Raw genomic sequence first — 20,498 nt, forward strand, 5'->3', positions numbered from 1 at the left:
TCACTGTCCTTCATCGCTGTAGGCACATGGCTGCTCCTGCCCTCGCTGCTGTCGCCGAACAGTACATACTGGCCCAACAAAACCTTCTCGCGTTTTATGATGACGGTCCCTGGGGGATATCCTACGACATCTACACTCGTCCTACAGAGGACGATCTCCCGTATGGCTGGTACTCCCACAGAGGTAAGTTCTTGCTGAAGTCATGAATACAATGTCGCTTATATGGGGTGCGCACTGCGTATGATTAGCTAACACCTATAGACGATTGATTGCTTACCTGGGAGACAATGGGTTTGAGCAACACCAGTATTCCGACTATCGAAAGGAGTTCAGTACACCCGTTGACTGTTTTCTGGTCATGATATATATTGTCAATGCCCTGCCGAGAAACAAGTTTGCCACGACTGTCAGAAGTGCGTACACTTCACGTTGCCCTGGCACCTCAACGGTTTGCTGATCAAGACTTTCTTATAGGTCTCAAGATGCACTTCATGGAACCAGGGGCGGAGCTTGACGTCACTCACCGCATCCAGCTTGGGGGCACCCTCTCCTTCACTCTTGATGGCCGCCTGACCCCAAGGATGCTGGTGCCAGATGGGGCACTTCAACCCGTACCCCGTGATGTTACGAATGCCGAACCATTCGATGAACTCCCCCGAAACACTCGCGGTTCCCCTGCCGCTTGGACACGTGCGAACTGGCTTCATTGACTGTTCAGAACTCAGAAGTCCATCGAGCCGGGATCGCTGAAGAGATGTCGTATAGCATGTATATATTGAACCGGGAAGTCGGAACTACAGTACTTGTACTTTTGTGCTGTCGCGGCGATGGTGTGCATGCATATTATCATGGGTCATGAAGACTACAGACTTGTAGGTCTCCACACGTCCCCCTATGTCCCTGTGCGTCAAGTTGGTCGGCGTTCGTCGGTGAGCTGCGCGTCCGATGATTGGCCCGCGGATGGCCGCCGGCCCAACGCGGAACGCCCGCACGAACGGCCGATGGGCGTCTGCGCTGGGCACCTCCGTCGGTCGACGCGTCTCGGACACCAAGCTCTTTCTCCTCCCTCACATCATGCTCCAGGTCCAGAAGGTCTCTTCTAGAGTGCGTCCCCCTCCTCTCGCCCTCCGCTAGTGACACATCCAACCCGTCTCCGTCTATCTAGGCAGCGGCCCGCCGCCTCCGCCAGTCCGCTAGCACCCAGGTCGGTCGCTGGCAGCAGCAACGCGGGCTGGCTACGCCCTCGGAGCCTTACGATGCCATTGTCATTGGTGGTGGTAGGCACATGCAACCTCCCTTAACTTCATTGACCCAACCAACGCGAACTAGGTCCCGGTGGCTACGTGGCCGCAATCAAGGCCGCGCAGCTCGGTCTCCGGGTGCGTCATTTGCACTTGCCTGGTTCGACTGGCCTAACGTCCCTCTAGACGGCCTGCATTGAGAAACGTGGTTCTCTCGGTGGAACGTGTCTCAACGTTGGCTGCATTCCATCAAAGGCGATGCTCAACAACTCGCACATGTACCACCAAGCCCAGCACGACATGAAGAGGCGAGGAATTGACAGTGAGTTCCCTTTTGATCACCCTTCTTGCACGGCTTCCCTCCCTGTATCAACCCATGCTGATGCTCGTTTGTCAAGTCCCCGAGGTCAGCCTCAATCTACCTGTCATGCTCAAGGCGAAGGAGGACGCGGTTACTGGCCTGACCAAGGGCATCGAGACCCTCTTCAAGCAGAACAAGGTCGACTACATCAAGGGTGCCGGCTCCTTCGTCTCCCCCACTAGGATTTCCGTCAGGCTCAATGATGGCAGCGAGACCGAGATCGAGGGCAAGAACATCATCATTGCTACCGGTTCCGAGGTTGCGCCCTTCCCTGGTGGTGCCATCACCATCGACGAGGAGCAGATTGTCTCTTCCACCGGCGCGCTCTCCCTCAAGGAGGTTCCTGAGAAGATGGTCGTCATCGGCGGAGGTATCATTGGTCTGGAGATGGGCAGCGTATGGAGTCGTCTTGGTGCGCAAGTCACCGTCGTCGAGTTCCTTGGTGGCATCGGCGGTGCGGGTATCGACGAGGAGATTGCGTGCGTCATGCTCGTTCTCGTTTTTCTGCCATCTGGCTTACGTCCATGACAGCAAGCAGTTCCAGCGCTCGCTTGGAAAGCAGGGCCTCAAGTTCATGTTGAACACGAAGGTTCTGTCTGCTGAGAAGCGCGACGGCAAGGTCTACATCAAGACTGAGGCCGCGAAGGGTGGCAAGGAGGCTGAAGTACGTTCTCGCTTGCCTCATTTTCGCGTTCGTGGTACAGATGCTTGCCCCCTTCCCTAGCTCGAGGCGGACGTCGTCCTTGTTTCCGTCGGTCGCCGGCCGTACACCGATGGCCTCAACCTCGAAGCCGCTGGCGTCGAGGTCGACAGCAAGGGCCGTGTCGTGATCGACGACCAGTTCAACACCTCCGTCAAGGGCATCCGCTGTATCGGTGACGTCACCTTCGGACCCATGCTCGCGCACAAGGCCGAGGAGGAGGGCATCGCCGCCGTCGAGCACATCTCCAAGGGCCACGGGCACGTCAACTACCACGCGATCCCCTCGGTCGTGTACACGCACCCCGAGGTCGCGTGGGTGGGCAAGACCGAGCAGGAGCTCAAGGCGGACGGCGTCAAGTACAAGGTTGGCAAGTTCCCCTTCGCCGCGAACTCGCGCGCGAAGACGAACCTCGACACCGAGGGCATCGTCAAATTCATCACCGAGGCGGAGACGGACCGGATTCTCGGCGTGCACATCATGGGTCCGAATGCGGGCGAGATGATCGGGGAGGGCGTGCTCGCGGTTGAGTACGGCGCGAGCGCGGAGGACGTCGCGCGGACGACGCACGCTCACGTGAGTCTATTCTCCCGTTTTCTTACGGCACGGCGCGGGATGGAACTGACCGGCGATATGTTATTTTGCAGCCCACGCTCTCGGAAGCCTTCAAGGAGGCGGCGATGGCGGCGTACGACAAGCCCATCCACTTCTGATCGGGTCGTTCTTCGTCGGTGTCAGTACCTAGAGTAGGATCGCGAATCTACGCTATGCATATACTATTCGCCTCTCACGGTCCAGTGTACCTGGCGCTCTCTTTCTCTCGTTGGACCGCCGCCGCCTTCGCGTGGCATTTATGAAGGTTGAAGACTGGGACTTGTCTGTGCTCTCAAACGGCGTCTCGTCGGTTTTCTTTTCTTGCTCCAAGTATTCCAACCTTCCGATCACCTCCTTCGCACTGCTAATCACCGGACGCCAGTATCGAAATATTGGCTTCAGCGAGCAGGCGTGTCGCGACGTCGCAGCCCCATGTCAGTGACGTGGCTAAAGCACATGAGATTCTCAACTCTTAGGCGCAAACGGCCCGCTCGAGATTTTCCCAAGTCGTGTCGTTGGCCCGGAGTGTGCCACTAGGAGTGTCTTCATTCGCTCGCACACCGGTGTTGCTCGAGAAAAGCATTCGATTCCGCGCTACCCTAGTACATGAAAACCAGAAACACAAGAACAAAACACTGGTGCATGTTGGCTTCCCCGCCCGAAGGCGGGTACTAGTCCCGAGGGCCACGAAGAGGCCTGCACCGTACCTCGGGGGGCTTTTGAGCCACTCTATTAAGTAGAGTGGCGCCCATAAAGTAAAAAAGTGGAATAAAGATAGAGCAAAAGGAGATAAAAGTTCGCAGCGGTTGGCATAGAACGATAGTGTGTATAGGGTGCATGCGAGCGCGGAGGAGCGCGGGGAGTGGTAGTGAGCGGATGTGCCAGGGCGGCTTATGAACGGCGGCCCCTCACCCCGCGGCGGCGGCACCCCGGGATCTGCGAGTGAGAGTCATTCCGCGCGCGGGCGCACGGAGAGCAGATCGACCGGGGCGCAGGCGTGGCAGGCGGGGGAGGTCGGCGCTCACGGCTTACGCGCGGGCGACCAAGTGGTAGACTTTTCGCGCGGGGGCGAAGCGGCCTGCGTCCGCGCTGCGTGGCCCTAACTCGAGTCGAGCCCTGGCAGGGGGTGTGGGGGGAGGTGGGGGACGGAGGAGGGGCTTACGGGTTCACGCGGGCGAAGTTTGGCGCGGATTGGACGCGTATCGGGGACGGGCCTCGCCGGTCCTCTGGGGGGAGCGCGTCAGGATGAGAGCGGGAGAGCGGGAGAAGGAGGGGGCGCACCGTGATATCGAGTGCGGGCGCCGGTGGCCCTTACACCGGCGGCCCGCAAAGTGTTGGTCGCACACGTCCGCGCGCTCGCCATGGCGCAAGGGGCTTCATGCGCGGGCTTACTGAGCGCGCGGGAAGGTCGGAGGTAGGAGCATACTGGTGGTGAAGGTTGTGAGTTGCAGGTGTTGTTGTTGTTGGCATAGATGGGCATAAGGCGCAGTGGGGCGCGCGGTTGCAGGTGGAGGTGGAGGTCTGGGGCGGGCGCACCAGGTAAGAACCCGGTTGCGTCTAGTCGACCCGCGAGACCGCACACGGCGCGGCCCGCCGTGTGTTGGAGGCCCGGTGCAAAGCTGTGAGAAACAAGCGTGAGCGTCGTGCAGGCAGGAGAGCACAGCGGGTACTGTACCACTAGAGGGCGACTCCGAGCGAGCGACGCGACGCCCCGCAGCGCGTGCGCGACCCAGGTGCCGGTCCACCGAGGCGGTCCTAGGCTCCTGTTGCGGTCGAATCGTGCATGCAGGGGTGCGCCTCGCTGCGCCTCGCCGCTGGGAAGGCGGGCTGATGAGGGCGGTGGATGACCGGGAAGGTCTGAGGAGAGGGGGCGCGGCCGAGAGGGCTTTTATGGGCCTGCGAGCGGCTAAGGAGCATAAAGCAAGGGGTCAGGTGAGCAGGAGATGCGCGGGCGGGGTAGCCGCCTAGCTAGCCGGGACGGAGGCCGTACGATTGTCGACGGCAAGCGTTATCTGTGCAGGCCAGGGCGAGGGCGCGCGCCGCTTCTCGTGCGAGAAGCCAGATGGGCGGCGGGCGCTGGGACGCGAATGCGCGGGCGGGGTACCTTAGCGGACCCTCGATTGCGCACGCGATAATCAGCAGAGCGGGCAACGGCCAGCGTGCCCGCGCGAAGGCCTCCGAGGTCGTGTATGAGGCCCCAGCAGACCGGCGCCGGTGGCGAGCGTGGGTGTCGGGGCGGAGTTGGGCATGATAGCGGACCACAGAAGGCCTTCGGCGCCGCATGCTCCCCGCGTGCTCGTCCCGAATACAACGCGCAGGGCGTTGCCCTGTCCTTGGCGAAGGGCACGAGCACAACCAAGGCACTACGCGTATGCCCCATATTCGAATTCGATGGCGACGATCAGTTCAGGTTTTTCCGTCCTGGTTGCCTTGCTTGATTGCGCGCGAGCCCTCGAGGACGTGTGTGCCGTCTGGCTGGCTGTGCGAGTCAGCAGAGGCAGAGTCACCGCCCACCGACAGATGAGAGACAGGCAGATGCGATGAGCGATACATACTCGTTCCGTGTGGGTGGTGGAGAGGGATACGCGTGCAATTGTCTGACACTCGTCCTTGGGTGGGCTGTGGCGCAGACTCATATTATTCGAAACCGAGTACAAAACAAGACAGTACCGTCTTTAGGAAGAACCCCGTATTTCCGCAGCTCCTCGGCGGAACGGTCGGAGCTGTTCCAAGGTGACCAGATGTTGAGCCCGCGCCCACCCTTGGCGTCTTCGAGGGTACGGGCCTCGGACCCCGTGGCGCCATTAATGCCGAAGTCGAGGACCACCGTGATCTCGCCAACAGCGCTGCCCTTGAGAAGCTTCGCACAGCGGACAATAGAGAGCCGCGGCACGGTCTGCGAGCGTTGTAGACTGGCGATTGATGTAATGTGCACTGTGTCTATGATCCGGAGAGAGAGGTCTGGGGGACTGCGAGGATGTGTTCCTGGTCGCTGGGCTTGGAGATCCATGTCTTTCTGCCACAGCGCGAGACCCGTCCTCTGCTGCGCAAACAGATGTTGCGCACGGTCCGCAAGCCCTCCCCTGCACAAGCACATTCTTGAGCGCTGTATCGGTGAACGAGATTGTAGTGCGCACCTGAGGAATTTGGCAGTCTTTTTCTTAGACGCCTTCTCGGGACTCTGGCCGAGTCCTCGGTTGAGCTCACGCGCGGTCGGACTGAGGTATGCCGTGGCAGCCAGCTCCAGGTTGAGCGCCATGAGCTCTTCGGAGCCAGCTTCAGTCAGCGGGTCCAGTGCAAGTGCGACGCGCGTCGTCGTGATCGTCTTGACCTTACGCCCTACAGGTAGAGAGGGACCCACTTGCGGGGAGGCGGGGGAGGCGGGGCTTGCAGCGGCTTGAGCTCACGTTTCGGTTTCTGTGGCTCTGGGGCAAGGGGTTTGAGGAATATATCGCCGAGCTCGGGCACAGGCATGACTCTCATGGGGCGAGCAGGACCAGACTTGTGCTTGTTGGGGGAAGGCAGACGTACATGAGATGGTAATGTGAACTTCGTCGTGGGCTTCGGGGAGATTTGGAAGTCTGGGGGTCGCAAGATGTGCACGGGCTTATCTCGAGTAACAGGGGCACGAACGGCAGCGTTGGAAGGTCCGGCTTGAGGCTGAGAGGGGAGACGGATGGGTAACAGAGGAGGGTGCAAAGAACGAGAATTCGGGCGCGTGGTAGCAGAGGAGGAGAGAGAGACCGGTGGAGGGGGCGCACGAAGAGGTTGATCTTTGCTTGTCAATTTCGACTTGTGTGGATCGTCGAACGCAGACGCAAACTTAGGAGCGGGCACAGAGATTGGGGTTCGTTTCGCAGGCTTGAAGCCATCAAGCATGTCTTCTACCCTACGTCTCTTGGCTGGTGAAGATCCCTGAGTACTTGGTTAGATAGCATATGAGGACAGATACGGCGGAGCTCTCACATCGTTCGGAAATTGCTTACTTGACAAGCCCGACATGCAATTGGAGCCAACAGAGAGTTGGAAGATCGGTACGAGGAGCGCGCACAGTCAGAGCAAGGAAGAAGCAGTCGTGGTAGAAGACAGCGATGGCCGCCCTCAGTTGTGGAGGCGTGGGTGTGGCAGATTGGCTTTACATAAGCTTTCAAGTCGCCACAAGCTGAGCGCAGATGGGCGCCCATGCATTGATCGAGTATCGGGCGCCTATTGCATGGAGGTGTGGCAGGCGAGTGCACCGAAATCACTACTCTCGTTCTCTCTCTGCTTAGTCCTCGTCTAGTCTCGCACCTCGCACTATTAGAACAGCGGCCTTGGGACACATATCTGGGTACACCCCGATTGGTATCTCGCTTCTCTGCAACCAAATCACTCGTCTCCTCCCCACCTTGCATATAAGGACTCCACTGGGCTCTGGGTTCTGATGGCAGCGTTGGGCGACGCGATCATTGAGTTGTTGGACGAGGTATGTCGCGTCCGTTTCTAGTTTTTTCTTCGTGTCTCAAATGATGTAGTCCAAAGTATCAGGAGAGAACGGAGAGATCTACCTCTTCCAATGGCTGTCCTCTGTGGACGCCGCGGTTAAGAAAGCCACACCGGTGCGTCTGCCTCTGTTCATGCATACTTCTCTCCTCATTTGCGGGGCAGGAGCAACTGAAGGCCAACCAAACGGCATTGGAGGAGGATATGGTCAAGATTGTTACGGCCCCAGAGTCATTTCCGCTTCCTGGCCGACCGGTAAGAAGGCTGGTTGCGAGCTGTTTGAAGACCCTCTACACGCGCGGAGAGACCAAATCTCTGTATGACACAAGTCAGGCGTTCCTCAAGCTGCTTGCAGAGACGAAGCCTCCCGCTAAGGAGTCCAGCAGGATGTGAGCATTGTCCAATTATCATTGTTCCATGTCTTGAGCCCGGTGTAGGGCGGCCATGTACTGTATTGGAGAGCTTATGGGCACTTTCGGGTCTCAGGTGAGTATGCAGCAATTCGCCTCATGCATCTCCTCTCAAAAGTGTATCAGGTCATGTCACTCATGGCCGAAGTGGCGTCAGTCACCATCAAGATGTATCGTGCTTCAAGTGTCAGTAAATCAAGCCTACTAGACCTTGTACGCACGCTGAATCATAGCCACATATCCAGCAACCCATCATCGTCCGCGCATACTCGTTATATGCTCTCGCGAAGGCTCTCGGAACGGCCAAGCGAGCAGTCACGGACTCGGCTGCGAAGGACATTATCAGGTACAGCAGGAACGCGTTGAGTGATAGGGCTCTTGCGGTGCAGCGGGCTGCTTGCGAGGTAGGTGATCCATATACGCTCCTATCTGCATGTCTCGAAGTAATCCGAAAACAGGTCCTAATCCTCATGTACCCTAGTGGTGACGGAACGCGCTCCGTCGCTGACGTTGAGAGCATCGTGAACATATGCGTCAAGAGCCTCGAGGGAGCCGACCAGCTGACTCGCAGTTCACTCTCAAAGCTCGCTGCGCATATGCTAGCTTCAACCCAGGTAGCGAAAGTAGTTCCCGTTGTCGACACAGCGAAGAAGGCAAAAAGGGCCAGAAAGAAGACGAAGACGAAGACGATATCCCAGGAGCGCATGCTTCTGCTGAAGAATCGAAGCCCATCATGACGCCCACCGAGATGCTGCAGCAGCTCTCGGCGCACTTCAACAAGCCACAGGCCACCCGTCGCACACGGGTCGGTATCTTCGACTGCTACGCCGCTCTCCTCTCCCTTCTTGGGTCGAGCTTCGTGGAGACCAACTACTCCCTAGTAGTCACCCACTTGATGAACGAGATCGTAACCAACCCGCGCAACACAGGGAGCCGTTACGAGATCCTCTTCGTGCGCTCGTTGATCGAGATCATCCTCCGCGACCTCATCGGTGTGCGGCTGTTCAGCGAGCAAGCGCAGATTGCCGCCATCCAAGAGCTGGCCAACACGTATCTGAAGCGGTGGCCCGCACTTATGCCCGGCTCTTCTGCCCCCAACCAACTCTGCCTGGTCATTGCTCTGCGGGAAGTGAGCGGGCTCGTCCAACAACTTGGGAATGCTCCCACCCTTGTTCAGGTAAGCACTGCCATAGTATGAACATACGCCGGCGCTCATATTCAATAGGATGCGCTTCTCGACCCCCTTCTCAACCTCCTTGCACATCCAAGTCACAGCGTCCGGATCAATACCGCATGGGCGCTACGGTGCTTCTGCTACTCAACACCCCTACGTCTCCCCAAAGTCTTCTCAGTGTTATGGAGAAGCTGCAGCGCGACATCTCCTCGCTGACGACTCCGGCAGCACCATCCGACATCCATCTCCGTGCGCTCGGACATGCATATGGCCTTGCTGCACTTCTCGCTGTAATTCCTGACCGCCCACTATACGTTTCCTACGACGTCAGCGCCAAGGTGTTCGACATGGCCGTCCAGATCCTCAAACGCGCCGGCGAGCACGACGTCAGGATTGCGCAGATTGAGATCGAAATTGCGTGGACCTGCATTGCGTCCCTCATGACGCTGGGTCCGAACTTCGTTCGCCCTCATCTACCGCAGCTCCTCGTCCTGTGGAGGAACGCGCTCCCGAAGCCCACAACAAAGGACGGCGCCCCAGGACGTAGCATCTCTGAATGGGAGTTCCTTCTCCACGTCCGGGAAAGCACTATCGGCGCGGTGCACTGCTTCCTCAAGTACAACTCCCCCACGCTGGTCACCGCAGACGTCACGCGTCGCATATCCTCGCTCCTCAGCAATGGGCTCGCGTTTGCGAACACGTACCTCACCAGCCGCGTGGGGCTCAACCAAGAGGAGCTCCTGGCGCAGACGAACGGCCTCATGATTGACGGGCGCGAAGCGCTGCTCCGTTCACGAGTCTTCCAATGCTTCTCGCTGCTCGGGTTCAGCGGCGTCACGGAGTCCGTCCAGAGTTCCCTCCTTCAGTCGGTGATCCAGCTTTTCGCGAGCCCCGATGGCTACGCGGGCTCGTCTATGCAAGCTGCTATCGCAACGTCTTCGGGATCGTTCACGTCCATCTGGCACAGCGTCGACGGGTACGCGTATGGTCTGACGAGTCTCGAAGTCGACGACGGACCCACGGAACTTGCGAACCGGGACGGTGTTGAGATGTCCATCGATGATATGGTACGTACCTCGTGTAATCGATCGTCGAATACCACTAACATATTTACAGTGCCTCAAGCCGATCATCACCTCTCTCGAACACGATCCGTTGTACTTGTGTCAGCTGAGTATGGAAGAGAACAGTCGCCACGGACATGAACCACCTCCAGCCGCCACGGCCGCCGTGGACGGCTCCATCGAGCTGTTTGCACAACTGCTTCCACTGCAAGACGTCGCTCAAGCCTCGCGGGTGGTCACTCAAGTACTCAGCTTCGTAGGATCGGTTAAGCTCGAGAAGAACACCGGACGCAAGGCTGCGGCACTCGTCAATGTAGCATTTGCGTTAGTCCTCACATTGCGCCAAGCCACTTCGAACAGCTCCAGACAAATGTTTGGAAACTCCCAGGTGTCAAGTCCGATATCGACCTTCCTGAAAGACGTAGTCGTCGATTCGGATCCGGCGTTACGGAAGGCGAGCAGCGAAGCGATCGGACGCCTCGCGAGCCTCGCAGGCACAAACTTCCTTACCAGCCAGGTCAAGACGCTCGTCGACCAGGTCGTCAGCAACCGCGATCCTCACGGCCGCGCGGGGTGCGCGCTGGCGTTCGGCGCCATACATGCCCACGTTGGAGGTCTGGCTGCGGGTCCGCTCCTCAAGACAACGGCGAACGTCCTGATGTCCCTCATCAACGACCCTCATCCTGTCGTGCACTTCTGGGCTCTCAGTGCGCTGGCTCGAGTCATCGACGCGGCAAGTCTGCCTACGCGCCCTTCGTCTCCAGCACTCTGGCCTGCTCTTCAAGGTGTACATGACAGAATCTCACGAGCCGGACGGTGGGCAGCTCAACTACGTCAACATCAGCGGCGACTTGCCCGCTTATCAGGTCGTCTGCAGAACATCGATGCAGTCATTACTGTGCTCGGCCCGACATCCAAGACTCGACACGAACGCGGACGCTCGTGCTCGATCTCGTGCACCAATTCGTGGACGAAGAGGACGACGGAATCTGCGTAGAGGCGATCAAGTGCATGCAGCACTTCCTCATGTTCGCACCTGATCACGTCGACGTCCCGGACCTTGTCACGCGCTTCCGCGGATACCTGTCCTCCACCCGCCGGCCGCTCAAGCTAGCATCGATCAATGCGCTCTACCAGCTCGTCCAGCGCGATGCGCTGAACATGTCGAAGCTCGGCGGCGACAAGCTTGTGAGGAACTCTTTGCGATGCTCGACGACGACTCGTCCGTCGACGGCGTCCGGAACGTGATCGCAAGCTGGCTGCAGCAGACAGTGGTGTACAACCCGTCGGCGTGGATCGATCTCTGCCAACGGATCATGAGCCGGACAACGGCGACGCAGCAGGCCGCGGACGCCGCCACAGTCGACGACGAGGGGCAGAGCCTGAGCGTCGGGACGAGCACGGCCGCCCGACAGACGTCCCGCTGGCGCACGCAGCTGTTTGCGCTGCAGTGTCTGCACAGCATCTGCACAGTCGTGGGTCGGTCGGGTAGGCGCGAGCATCTTGATCTTGCGTTCGCGCGGAGCCAGGGTGTCCCGACGCACGGGCTCCTGGTTTCGCGCGTCCCGGATCTCATCAAGATCGCGTTCACTGCATCCGCAGCACACGTCACTGAGATCCGGCTCGAGGGGCTCGCGGTGCTCACGGATGTCATTGAGGTGTGTGTGCTGTGATGAGAGGTCAGAACAGGATGTTGATGCCTGGTTTGCAGATCTTTGCAAAGATTCCGGATCCCGATTACGAGGAGAACTTGCTGCTGGAGCAGCACCAAGCACCCATCACCGCCGCCTTGACCCCAGCGTTCTCCTCCGACTCTACCCCGGAGATCCTGGCCTCTGCTATCAGGACTTGTGCAATCTTCGTTGGGTGTGGGGTCGTCAAGGATGTTGGGCGTATGGGTCGTATTCTGAGGTTGCTGACCTCGGCGCTGGAACAATCCAAAGGTCTGTCTTCTCGTGAGTACTTAACGTAACCTGCTCACGTACTTTTCAGGCTCTGGGATGCTCACACTCGGCGACGCTGGAGAGCTGAGTCCCAACGCCTCCGTCATGTTACGCATCGCGACGTTGTCAGCGTGGGCAGAGCTCGAGGTCTCCAGCACCCATCAAGTGTACCTGGTCCAGGTTGTCGGGCCCTACCGTGCCTCGCTTGCCCCCCTATGGGTATCATGTTTGCGAGATTACGCCAGTATCAGGATCGACGCGGAAGCATTAGATGACACGCCAGCAGGCGCGTTGGACGCATCATACACGAGCTTAGGTCGGGAGGTTCTCCTCCCTGTGAGTCTTTCTTCCCGCTCCCATTAAATTGAAACTGATGCAGTGTGATATAGTACTATGTCAAAGCATGGCCTGTCATCCTCCACGCAGTCGCCATCGCGATGCAGAAGGATGACCCCAGCATTGTTGCAGCCATGGATGGTCAAGAGACGGCCCCTACCCAGCCTCCAAGCACGAAACCGGAAACTCGAGAAGACCCCGTCACCTTCTTTTTCGTCATCTTCGGGCTCGTTTACGAGGCCCTCGCCACCTCAAGCGCCGACACCAGTCTCGACGCGCGTCGTACCTCGATCGTATCACTGCAGGCGCTGAAGTGCCTGGTGCGACGAAAGTACTGTGGCAGGGTGTTCAGCGACCCGCCGTTGTTCGAAGAGCTGCTGAACCTATTCTACCGCATGGCTCTTACCGAGCCTTCGGCTGTGCAACTTCACCTCGTCGAGGCGATTGCGAGCTTGGCGGACAGCATCAAGGCCAGCAGCAAATCGTCAGTATCTACCGGTCTCTACCGACGATGATCTTGTTTGACGAATGGTTGTCAGGAATGGCCATGCCAACGGCGAGAACGTCCTTGCCTCACCTCAAGCCCACTGCCTTCGCATTTGCGCATACATCCTCAGGAGAGTCATGTCTGGACCGGGCAGCGGTGCCGTTCGTGAGTACAGGCTTCTTCGTGGTGTGGGTGTGGTGCTGACTGCACTCAGACGACTCGTCGACGCCCGCCGAAAAGGTTCGGCTCATCATCTCGGCGTTCGAAGCGTTCTCCGCCGTCGCCGTTACATTCGGGACGTCCACACGCGAAGACTTCCGGGCGCTAGCTGTGACCATGTACTGCGGTAAATACTGCTTCCCAAAAGCAGTCAAAGCATCGACTAATTCCGACCAGATCTGCTCAAGGATGAAACTAGCGAGCTTGACCTTGTCGGCCCGACACTGCAGGCACTGAAGGCACTCCTCGATAGACCTGCAAACTACTCCGACCCCGAGAACAAGTATGGGAAGGTAGTTCATGGCTTGCTCTCTTCGTGCCTGATGCATGTCGACGAGATGAGGTATGTCAGAACCTACCTTGATTGAATAGTATGTACGTACTCATGGAAACACAGTGGACGTGAGGGACCCATGTGCGACAAGAAGATTAAAAACAACCTGCTGGCCGCGGTCCTGATCCTCACCGTCATCCCTTCGAACGTTCCGATAGGAAGGCCGGTCATCGAGCACTGTTGCTTCCTCGTCTCTCAGAAACTGGTGGACGGCGGCGAGGTCTCGCTCACCGCCGCGCATTGTGCCAAAACCCTCATTATGACGTCGACTTCCGGCAACCCCATCCTACGTCAATGCACCCGGCTGCTTATCCCAGGTTTGGTCGAATGTCTCGCCAGAGCAGCTGGGTCGAGCGACGAGGCGTCCCCGCCAGAGCGGGTCATGGCAACGGTCGGGGAAATCAACAAGGCATTCTCGGCTCTCTTCCTCTCGCTGGGCGAGGACACCAGTGAGTGGCACGAAGTCCGCCTTGTATTACGTCGCTCACGTTCGATCGCAGGACCTCGCGCGCTCGGCGTGATCATGCCCGCCCTCATCTTGTTCCTCGACCCAACACGCCCATCGCCAACACCGCTCCACAGGGAAGGCATCACCCAGCTTCTTTCCCTCGCGGCCGCTTCCCCCAACGCGTTCAAGGATGCGACAGCGAGACTGGAGGCGCCGATGCGGGAGACCCTGGAAACGTCGGTCAGGCAGGCGTTGGGGAGCAAAATACAGGCGGCGGAACCGGCGAAGCCTCAGATTTCGCTACGGTCGTTCTAGAGCCTGGTGTACGGCGGTGCGTTCGTGGCGTCCGTAATACAGACATCGTGTCGGGATCCGAGTGTAGGACTAGTGCGTGTGGATGTAAGCTATGTGCTTCTAGTAGTGTAGCAATCAACTGGTATCAAGACAGCTTGTGGGAGTATATTACAACGACATATGGAATACGTATCAGCATGGGTACCTAGAGTAATTTCGGGAGCGAAGTAGACAGAGAGCGGCGTAGCGAGGTGAGCAACGGGGCGGGCGGGGCATGGTATGTATGAAGGAGGGTCCTATCGCGCGTAGGGGTGGAAGCCGTGTCCGCGCGCCGTGTTTCGTGCGGGGCCGACGCCCGCGTTCATCTGCACGCCGCGCGTGCGGCCGCCCATGGGGCCCGTCATTGCCCCGCCCATCATGCCCATGTTGCGACCCATCATGCCCATCGCGTTGTTCATGAACGGCTGCATGCCCATCCCTGCCATCGCCATCGGGCCCATGCCCATCCGCATCGCGCCGCCCATCCCGGCGCCCATGTTGCCCATCCCGGCGCCCATGTGGCCCATACCGCCTCCCATACCTCCCGCCATACCACCACCCATACCTCCCGCCATGCCTCCACCCATGCCGCCACCCATGCCGCCGCGGCCCATGTTGGCTTGCATGCCGCCCATGCCACCTCCCATGCCGCCGCCCATACCCATGTTGCCCATGTTCATCGGCCCGCCCATGCCCATATTTCCACCCATGTTCCCGCCCATGTTACCTCCCATGTTGCCTCCCATGTTGCCACCCATGTTCCCGCTCATGGCGTTGAACTCGCCGCCGCCGGCCATGGGGGTAGCCGCGGTGCCCATGGTGTTCATCGACGGATTCATGCCCATGCCGCCGCCCATGCCGGCCATCGCGCCCATGCCCATCGCACCCATGCCCATGCCGCCCATGCCCATGGACATAGGCCCGCCCATGCCCTGGCCCATCATGCGCTGGTAGAGCATCGACATCTGCTGGGGCCCGACGGCACCTTGGTTCGCACCGAAACCCATCGCGGGCGGGCTGCTCGCGCTGGGGACGTCGGGGCTGATGTACGTGCTGCCGTTCTCGCGCGTGTTCGTGCGTCCGCTCGGGCGCGCGGAGTCCCGCTGGCTGCGTGGCTGCGCGACCTTCACCTCGATCTGCGACGGGGCGAGCACGGGTGAGTAAGACGACGCGAGGGGTGTGAAAGGAAGAGCGAAGCACACCTGCTTGTCGTCGAGCACGAGGTTCGCCTGGCCGACGAGCTGCTCTGTATTGCTGCGTCCTCGAAGGTGACGAAGCCGAAGCCCTTGGAGCGGCCGGACTCGCGGTCGACCATGACCGTGCAGTCGACGACCTTGCCGTACTGCGCGAAGAAGGCGCGCATCGAGTCCGACGTCGTCGCGTGGGAGAGCCCGCCGACGAAGTAGCGCGTGTTCCGGAGGTGCTCCTCGCGCGGGATCGCGCGCTTGGGGTCGATCTGCCGAGTGTGCATGCGGGCGTGAGCGACGCGGGAGAAGGAAGGGGACCACGAGGACGCACCGTTTTGCCGTCGAGGACGTGTTCGCGACACATGACCGCGTTCACGGACGAGGGCTCCTTGAAGGTGAGGAACGCGAACCCGCGCGACCGGTTTTCTTGGTCGCGGAGGATGGTGCAGTCCTCGACCTCGCCGAACTCAGAGAAGTATTTCCGGAGGCCCTCTGCGCAGTGGCGCTGTCAGTGGACGCGGACGAGCAGTGTCGAGAAAGACGATACCATCTGTTGTGTCCCAGCTGAGCCCGCCCACAAACATCTTGCTGAATACGTGGTGAAATTCGGGATTTCATTGAGAGGGAGATACGGAGCGACATGTTGCGGGGCGCGTAACGAGCGGTATCGTTGGGCGACGGGTAACGATCCGTACGAGGGTATCGCGCGTTATCCAGAGGGCGCCGTAGAGATGCCGTAGGAGTCGTATGTCGTCAGGCAGGCGGAGGTCCAGACCAGTGCGGAATATGCAGTGAGACAGGTAGATGACGTGTTTGCAGAGGTGCAGAAGGAGACGGTACCGAGAGCGGAAGGAGATTAGCATCGCTAAGGTAAGGAGGTGGCCATGTAGAGTGAAGCGGAGGGAGAGACAGAGAGATATACGGTCTGACTGGACGATATCGAGCGACGAGATGTCTCTAGGAACGGGAGCGACGAGCAGAGTCGTACGTAGCACGGGGCAACCACGACGATGACGCGAGCCAGATTCTGCAGAGACGGAAGAAGACACTCACCCTTCATCCTTCATCTCTGAGGGACGCACGGCTCGGCGACCGGCGTCGTCGAGATCGCCGTCGACACCGTTGGTCTTGGTGGCGGGGGAGACCTGGTATGGTTGTCGTTCCTGGGCGGGGGTCTGCTTGTATGCGGAGAACTGTTTGGCGATTTGGGCGGAATACGAGAGCTCAGCTGAGGGTTTGGGCGGTAGTGAGCTGTCCTTGGGGATTGTCGATGGTTTTTCCTCGCGCTTTGGGTCCTGGGTCTTCGTTGGTGCGGCAGTGTCAACCGCGTCGGTGGGAGGCTCGTCACGGGTCTCTTCGTTGTCCCCGTAGAGGTCTGAGCAGGCTCATGAGTCATGTGTAGTGCATATACGCGTGAAACGCACCGTCGTAGAGGTCGCTGTCGAGAGAACCGGGCATGTTGACGTTGAGGATGTGGTGGAGGACGATGAGGGCGAGGAGACGGGGACGACCCAGGGTGGGCTACTGCTTATGTAAGTGGGACATTGCCGGGGCTGTTTCAGGAACGCGCCGCTTCCCGCCCTGGTTCGGCCACTTTGGGCCCTTTCTGAGCACCCTCAATTGTCTTTATATTCGCCTTAGCATACTTCCTGCTACACAAGTCGCGACATACTATACAAGTTATCCTACAACAACTCGTCCATCTGGCCTCTCAACCCACCTACACCTTCACCGGCACAGTGCCGGAGATTACCGACTCCCCATACAATGCCGCCGCAGCTGCGGTCAGCGCAGGCACCGTGAACTCGAATGTCGCGATCGCGGGGACCTCCAGCTTCTCCAACGCCAGCAGGTCGTACGGCGCGCATGTCGACACCGTCGCCATCCTCCCGGCCCCACCAGTCGACGCGACGGCCGCGACCACCTTGCGCAGATACTCGGTCTGCCACGCGCCCGTGTCGTACCCGTTTCGCGTCGCGAAGATCACCGACCCAGCGCCGCGGATGTGCTCCAGCAGCGGCGCGTCGAGCTCATCCCCGGGGGCGTAGACGACGTGCTCGACCTGCGACACCCGGGTGGCCACCGCCTGCGCGAAGGCGGAGTACGAGGGCCCGACCGTGTTCCGCAGCCGCCCGGCCGCGTCCCGCAGCTGACTCTCCGCGTCGTCCACCGCGCGGTTCAGCGACTCCATGCGCGGGGTGAACACCACGGCTGAACCGGCGGTAGAGAGAGGCGTGAATGTCGCGGAGTTCGGCAGGTGCGCGATCGTCGCGGCGTACGCTCGTGCGCTCAGCGTTGCGTTCGCGTCCTGCAACGCCGCAACGTCCGATGGGCGGAGAGGTGCGAAGATGTCGTCCCAGGAGCCCGCGAAGGCGTCCTTCATGGCCGCCACGCGCGCGCCGCTCGCGAGGAGCTCGTCCATCGAGAGCGCGCCGGACGCGACGGCGGCGTAGGCTGCTTCGATAGCCCCAACGTGCCGTTTGTAGGTGTGGCAGATCATCACGACGTCCGCGCCTGCTTGGAGTGCGCGCACAGCACCGCCCTCGGAGCCGTACGTTTCGGCTACGGCCTCCATCTCCAGACAGTCGGTCACGACAACACCTTGGTAGCCCATCTCTCCGCGGAGAAGGTCGGTGGTGATCGCGCGCGAGAGCGAGCATGGCGTGTCGTCGCCGGTGACCAGAGGAAGCGCCATGTGGCCGGTCATGATGCTCGCGATCCCAATCTTGACGAGCGCATTGAAAGGAACCAACTCGATCGATGCGAGGGAGTCCTTGTCGACGTTGATGCGTGGGAGGCTGAGATGGGAATCGACGTGGGTGTTGCCGTGTCCGGGGAAGTGCTTAGCGGAGGGCGCTACTTTGTGCGCAGTGTGCGCCTCGCTGACCGCCTTCACGAAGCGGGAAGCAACGGTAGGATCTGAGCTGCCTCGTCAGTACCAGAAGGGAATGATATCATCGAACTATGCGCACCATCGCTGTAGGAACGAACGCCTAGAGAATGTAAGGGTGAGCAGGGTCATTGATAATAACTGAGTAGCGGGTTCGAGAATTACTCGATGGCGACTCTCGCGACAACTTTCGCGACTTGTACCACCTTGAAGATTGTGTGGCATAGAGGAAGTGTACCCCGGGACGAGAACTGCAAGATAATAACCCCCGGCCGTTTATCGGAACAGTGCGAGAGGAACTATTACGGCGCAGGTGTCTGACCGTAATGGTCGAACCTGATATCCAGGTCGCAATCGTAAAGATCCAAATATCTGCTTGAGCCTGCGTGTGAAACCGCATGCAAGCTCGGCGCGCGCTACGCGCATCGAGCTGCACACGAAGCCCAACCGCTTCAGACCCCCACTGTGCGTGCAGACCTTACTATTGGCGGCGTACCCTCCGCAATCAACACCGCGTTGCATAGAACTATGCAAGTTGTGGAGGCTGAACAGGGGAGCAGCGTTCCAATGAATCGATGGGACTCTGACGGCTGTTGAGAACGTTCCGACAAATGGCCGGGACGGTTACCCATCTAGCAACAGAAAAATGGGTAAAGACTCAGTGGGCCGCAGACAACAGCATTGAGCTGCTTCGAGGACAAAGTCGACATTCGGCCGGTGCACACAGCTTTGCTGGTACGTGGTGGCATGCGAGTACGCACTATGCGCGACATCGGGGACATATGGAGGGGGAAGAGCAGTGGCTCACCAATGACAGGATTCCTTGGATCGTTATTCACATCAGCCACGGGGCTGTATCTACAAGTCCGAATGTGAGCGACGGTACACAGTGACCCGGCGGGCAACTGCTTACACCCAGTTGATTCCGGCCGCCTTGAGCTCTTTCGCGGTTGCAGTGGTGACCTCGGTAGCGAGGTCGGTAGATCCCGATGCCGCCAGGGCCATCGCACCTGGACTGCGTTTGCCTTCAACACTGTAACAGCAAGATAGTAGGGATCGACGCATACAACTGGTTCCTGCGTTGGGGATGCTGAACGCAGACACAAGTCCTGACAACGGATCATCAGCCCCGCAGTCCTGGGAGTGGGAGAAGAAAGAAAACGGCTATCAAAGCACGTCAGGGCCACATTCTGATGAGCTTTGGTCAGGCAATTCCGGCAGCTGTCCAGTGGCTGCGAGTCGTTTGTGACAACTGGCTACGTAGATGTGGTTGTTCCATGTCTCACGAGTGGGCACCTCGACAAGCAACCGCAGCTGATGCATCTGCATCGTGTTTCCGCTGCTTGGCTCGAGATGGCACGAAAAAAAATATTGCCCAGCATTTATTCGAAGCAGAAATCTCTTCAGACGTTGCGATATTGCAAGACTCACCGTTCTCTTGGTCTATGCCTATCATCAGCGGGCGTTCGTGGCCCGCTGCCTTTGCGAGTGATTGCAGTTCGGTAGTGATGGCGTGGACCTGGGCGATGCCTGATGAAGTGATTAAGTCGTACCCGGGATCAAATGCCGATCTGTGCATGGTGACGCACTCTGGACGTTCCGTTTGAAGAGGATGACATGACTGCTCGCCGACACGTTAGCAGGGCGGGTGGCACTGTCGCAGGGACGTACCCAAGGAAATAATCCGTGATGAGCGTTTTAATGTCATCACTGGCTGTGTGGCCATGGAAGCCGAAGACGAAGTGCTGCGAATGCGCGGGCGGGTCAGGCACTGTAGGCGTGGCGGATGGAGGCCGAAATACCTGGCCAATGTCGCGTCTATCTGCCTCTGAGAGCGCCGACATGATGGTCGTCGGTGGATGAGAGGCAGAGATCGGTGCGGGTCGATAAGAACGCGCTCGTGCAGGCAGTGAGCGTGCGATCGAGCTGCCGAGTTGAGCGGAGGACGCTAGCGCGAACCGATGTGATGTGTTTGTCTAACCGCAGGCTGAAACTCGAAAGCTTGCGAGAGCGCGAGGGTGCTGGAGAGCATCAGCCGTTCCTGGCAGATCCGACTGTGAGGTGGCTGCCGTCATATGTGCCCTCGTCGAGGCCTGCGCGCTGCACACTGCGGGCGGGGGTGGCGGGGGGTAGGGCGGAACAGAGTGCGACGCGTGCGGGGCACACAGGCCGCAGGCGGTGGGCGCGACGGGGCGGGGTGGCGGGACGATGGGGGCGTTGGCGGAGGGGGCGGGGCCGTTTCATGAAGCGCGGGCGCTGTGCCGACGCCGGCCACGTGGGGGCGCACTCACTCTT

At 59.5% G+C, this 20,498-nt stretch overlaps 5 protein-coding genes across 5 annotated transcripts; 2 read left to right on the forward strand and 3 right to left on the reverse strand.

The window, feature by feature from the left end:
• Positions 1-1,074: 1,074 nt before the first annotated feature.
• On the forward strand, positions 1,075-3,015 carry BXZ73DRAFT_51409 (dihydrolipoyl dehydrogenase; the record flags this gene model as incomplete). The annotated part of the gene is made up of 8 exons (XM_048020626.1): positions 1,075-1,104; positions 1,166-1,277; positions 1,330-1,379; positions 1,428-1,563; positions 1,640-2,081; positions 2,134-2,266; positions 2,327-2,878; positions 2,950-3,015. The coding sequence occupies 8 exons, from the start codon at positions 1,075-1,077 to the stop codon at positions 3,013-3,015; spliced, it is 1,521 nt and encodes a 506-aa protein (XP_047875029.1).
• A 2,513-nt stretch (positions 3,016-5,528) lies between these two features.
• Positions 5,529-6,775, reverse strand: BXZ73DRAFT_79720 (uncharacterized protein; the record flags this gene model as incomplete). The annotated part of the gene is made up of 4 exons (XM_048023148.1): positions 5,529-5,979; positions 6,034-6,235; positions 6,304-6,403; positions 6,428-6,775. 4 exons carry the CDS (start codon positions 6,773-6,775, stop codon positions 5,529-5,531), a joined length of 1,101 nt encoding a protein of 366 aa, XP_047875030.1.
• A 544-nt stretch (positions 6,776-7,319) lies between these two features.
• On the forward strand, positions 7,320-14,108 carry BXZ73DRAFT_79721 (clathrin-coated vesicle protein; the record flags this gene model as incomplete). The annotated part of the gene is made up of 20 exons (XM_048023149.1): positions 7,320-7,361; positions 7,411-7,494; positions 7,544-7,767; positions 7,816-7,864; positions 7,915-7,974; positions 8,022-8,196; positions 8,403-8,965; positions 9,014-9,093; positions 9,141-10,029; positions 10,079-10,842; positions 10,893-11,214; positions 11,295-11,684; positions 11,738-11,969; positions 12,019-12,305; positions 12,359-12,789; positions 12,845-12,957; positions 13,007-13,138; positions 13,189-13,354; positions 13,409-13,794; positions 13,846-14,108. 20 exons carry the CDS (start codon positions 7,320-7,322, stop codon positions 14,106-14,108), a joined length of 5,652 nt encoding a protein of 1,883 aa, XP_047875031.1.
• Positions 14,109-14,383: 275 nt separating this feature from the next.
• Positions 14,384-16,771, reverse strand: BXZ73DRAFT_91613 (hnRNP A1-gamma isoform; the record flags this gene model as incomplete). Its single annotated transcript, XM_048026040.1, has 7 exons — positions 14,384-15,262; positions 15,329-15,367; positions 15,400-15,582; positions 15,645-15,805; positions 15,861-15,901; positions 16,367-16,688; positions 16,738-16,771. The coding sequence occupies 7 exons, from the start codon at positions 16,769-16,771 to the stop codon at positions 14,384-14,386; spliced, it is 1,659 nt and encodes a 552-aa protein (XP_047875032.1).
• Positions 16,772-17,033: 262 nt separating this feature from the next.
• Positions 17,034-20,047, reverse strand: BXZ73DRAFT_51361 (glycoside hydrolase; the record flags this gene model as incomplete). The annotated part of the gene is made up of 9 exons (XM_048020614.1): positions 17,034-18,232; positions 18,286-18,306; positions 19,012-19,061; positions 19,117-19,228; positions 19,274-19,312; positions 19,635-19,733; positions 19,793-19,824; positions 19,875-19,948; positions 20,006-20,047. The coding sequence occupies 9 exons, from the start codon at positions 20,045-20,047 to the stop codon at positions 17,034-17,036; spliced, it is 1,668 nt and encodes a 555-aa protein (XP_047875033.1).
• Positions 20,048-20,498: the final 451 nt, after the last annotated feature.

The sequence above is a fragment of the Epithele typhae genome (genome assembly GCF_022376455.1).
Source record: "Epithele typhae strain CBS 203.58 chromosome Unknown BXZ73scaffold_48, whole genome shotgun sequence".
NCBI lineage: Eukaryota > Fungi > Basidiomycota > Agaricomycetes > Polyporales > Epitheliaceae > Epithele > Epithele typhae.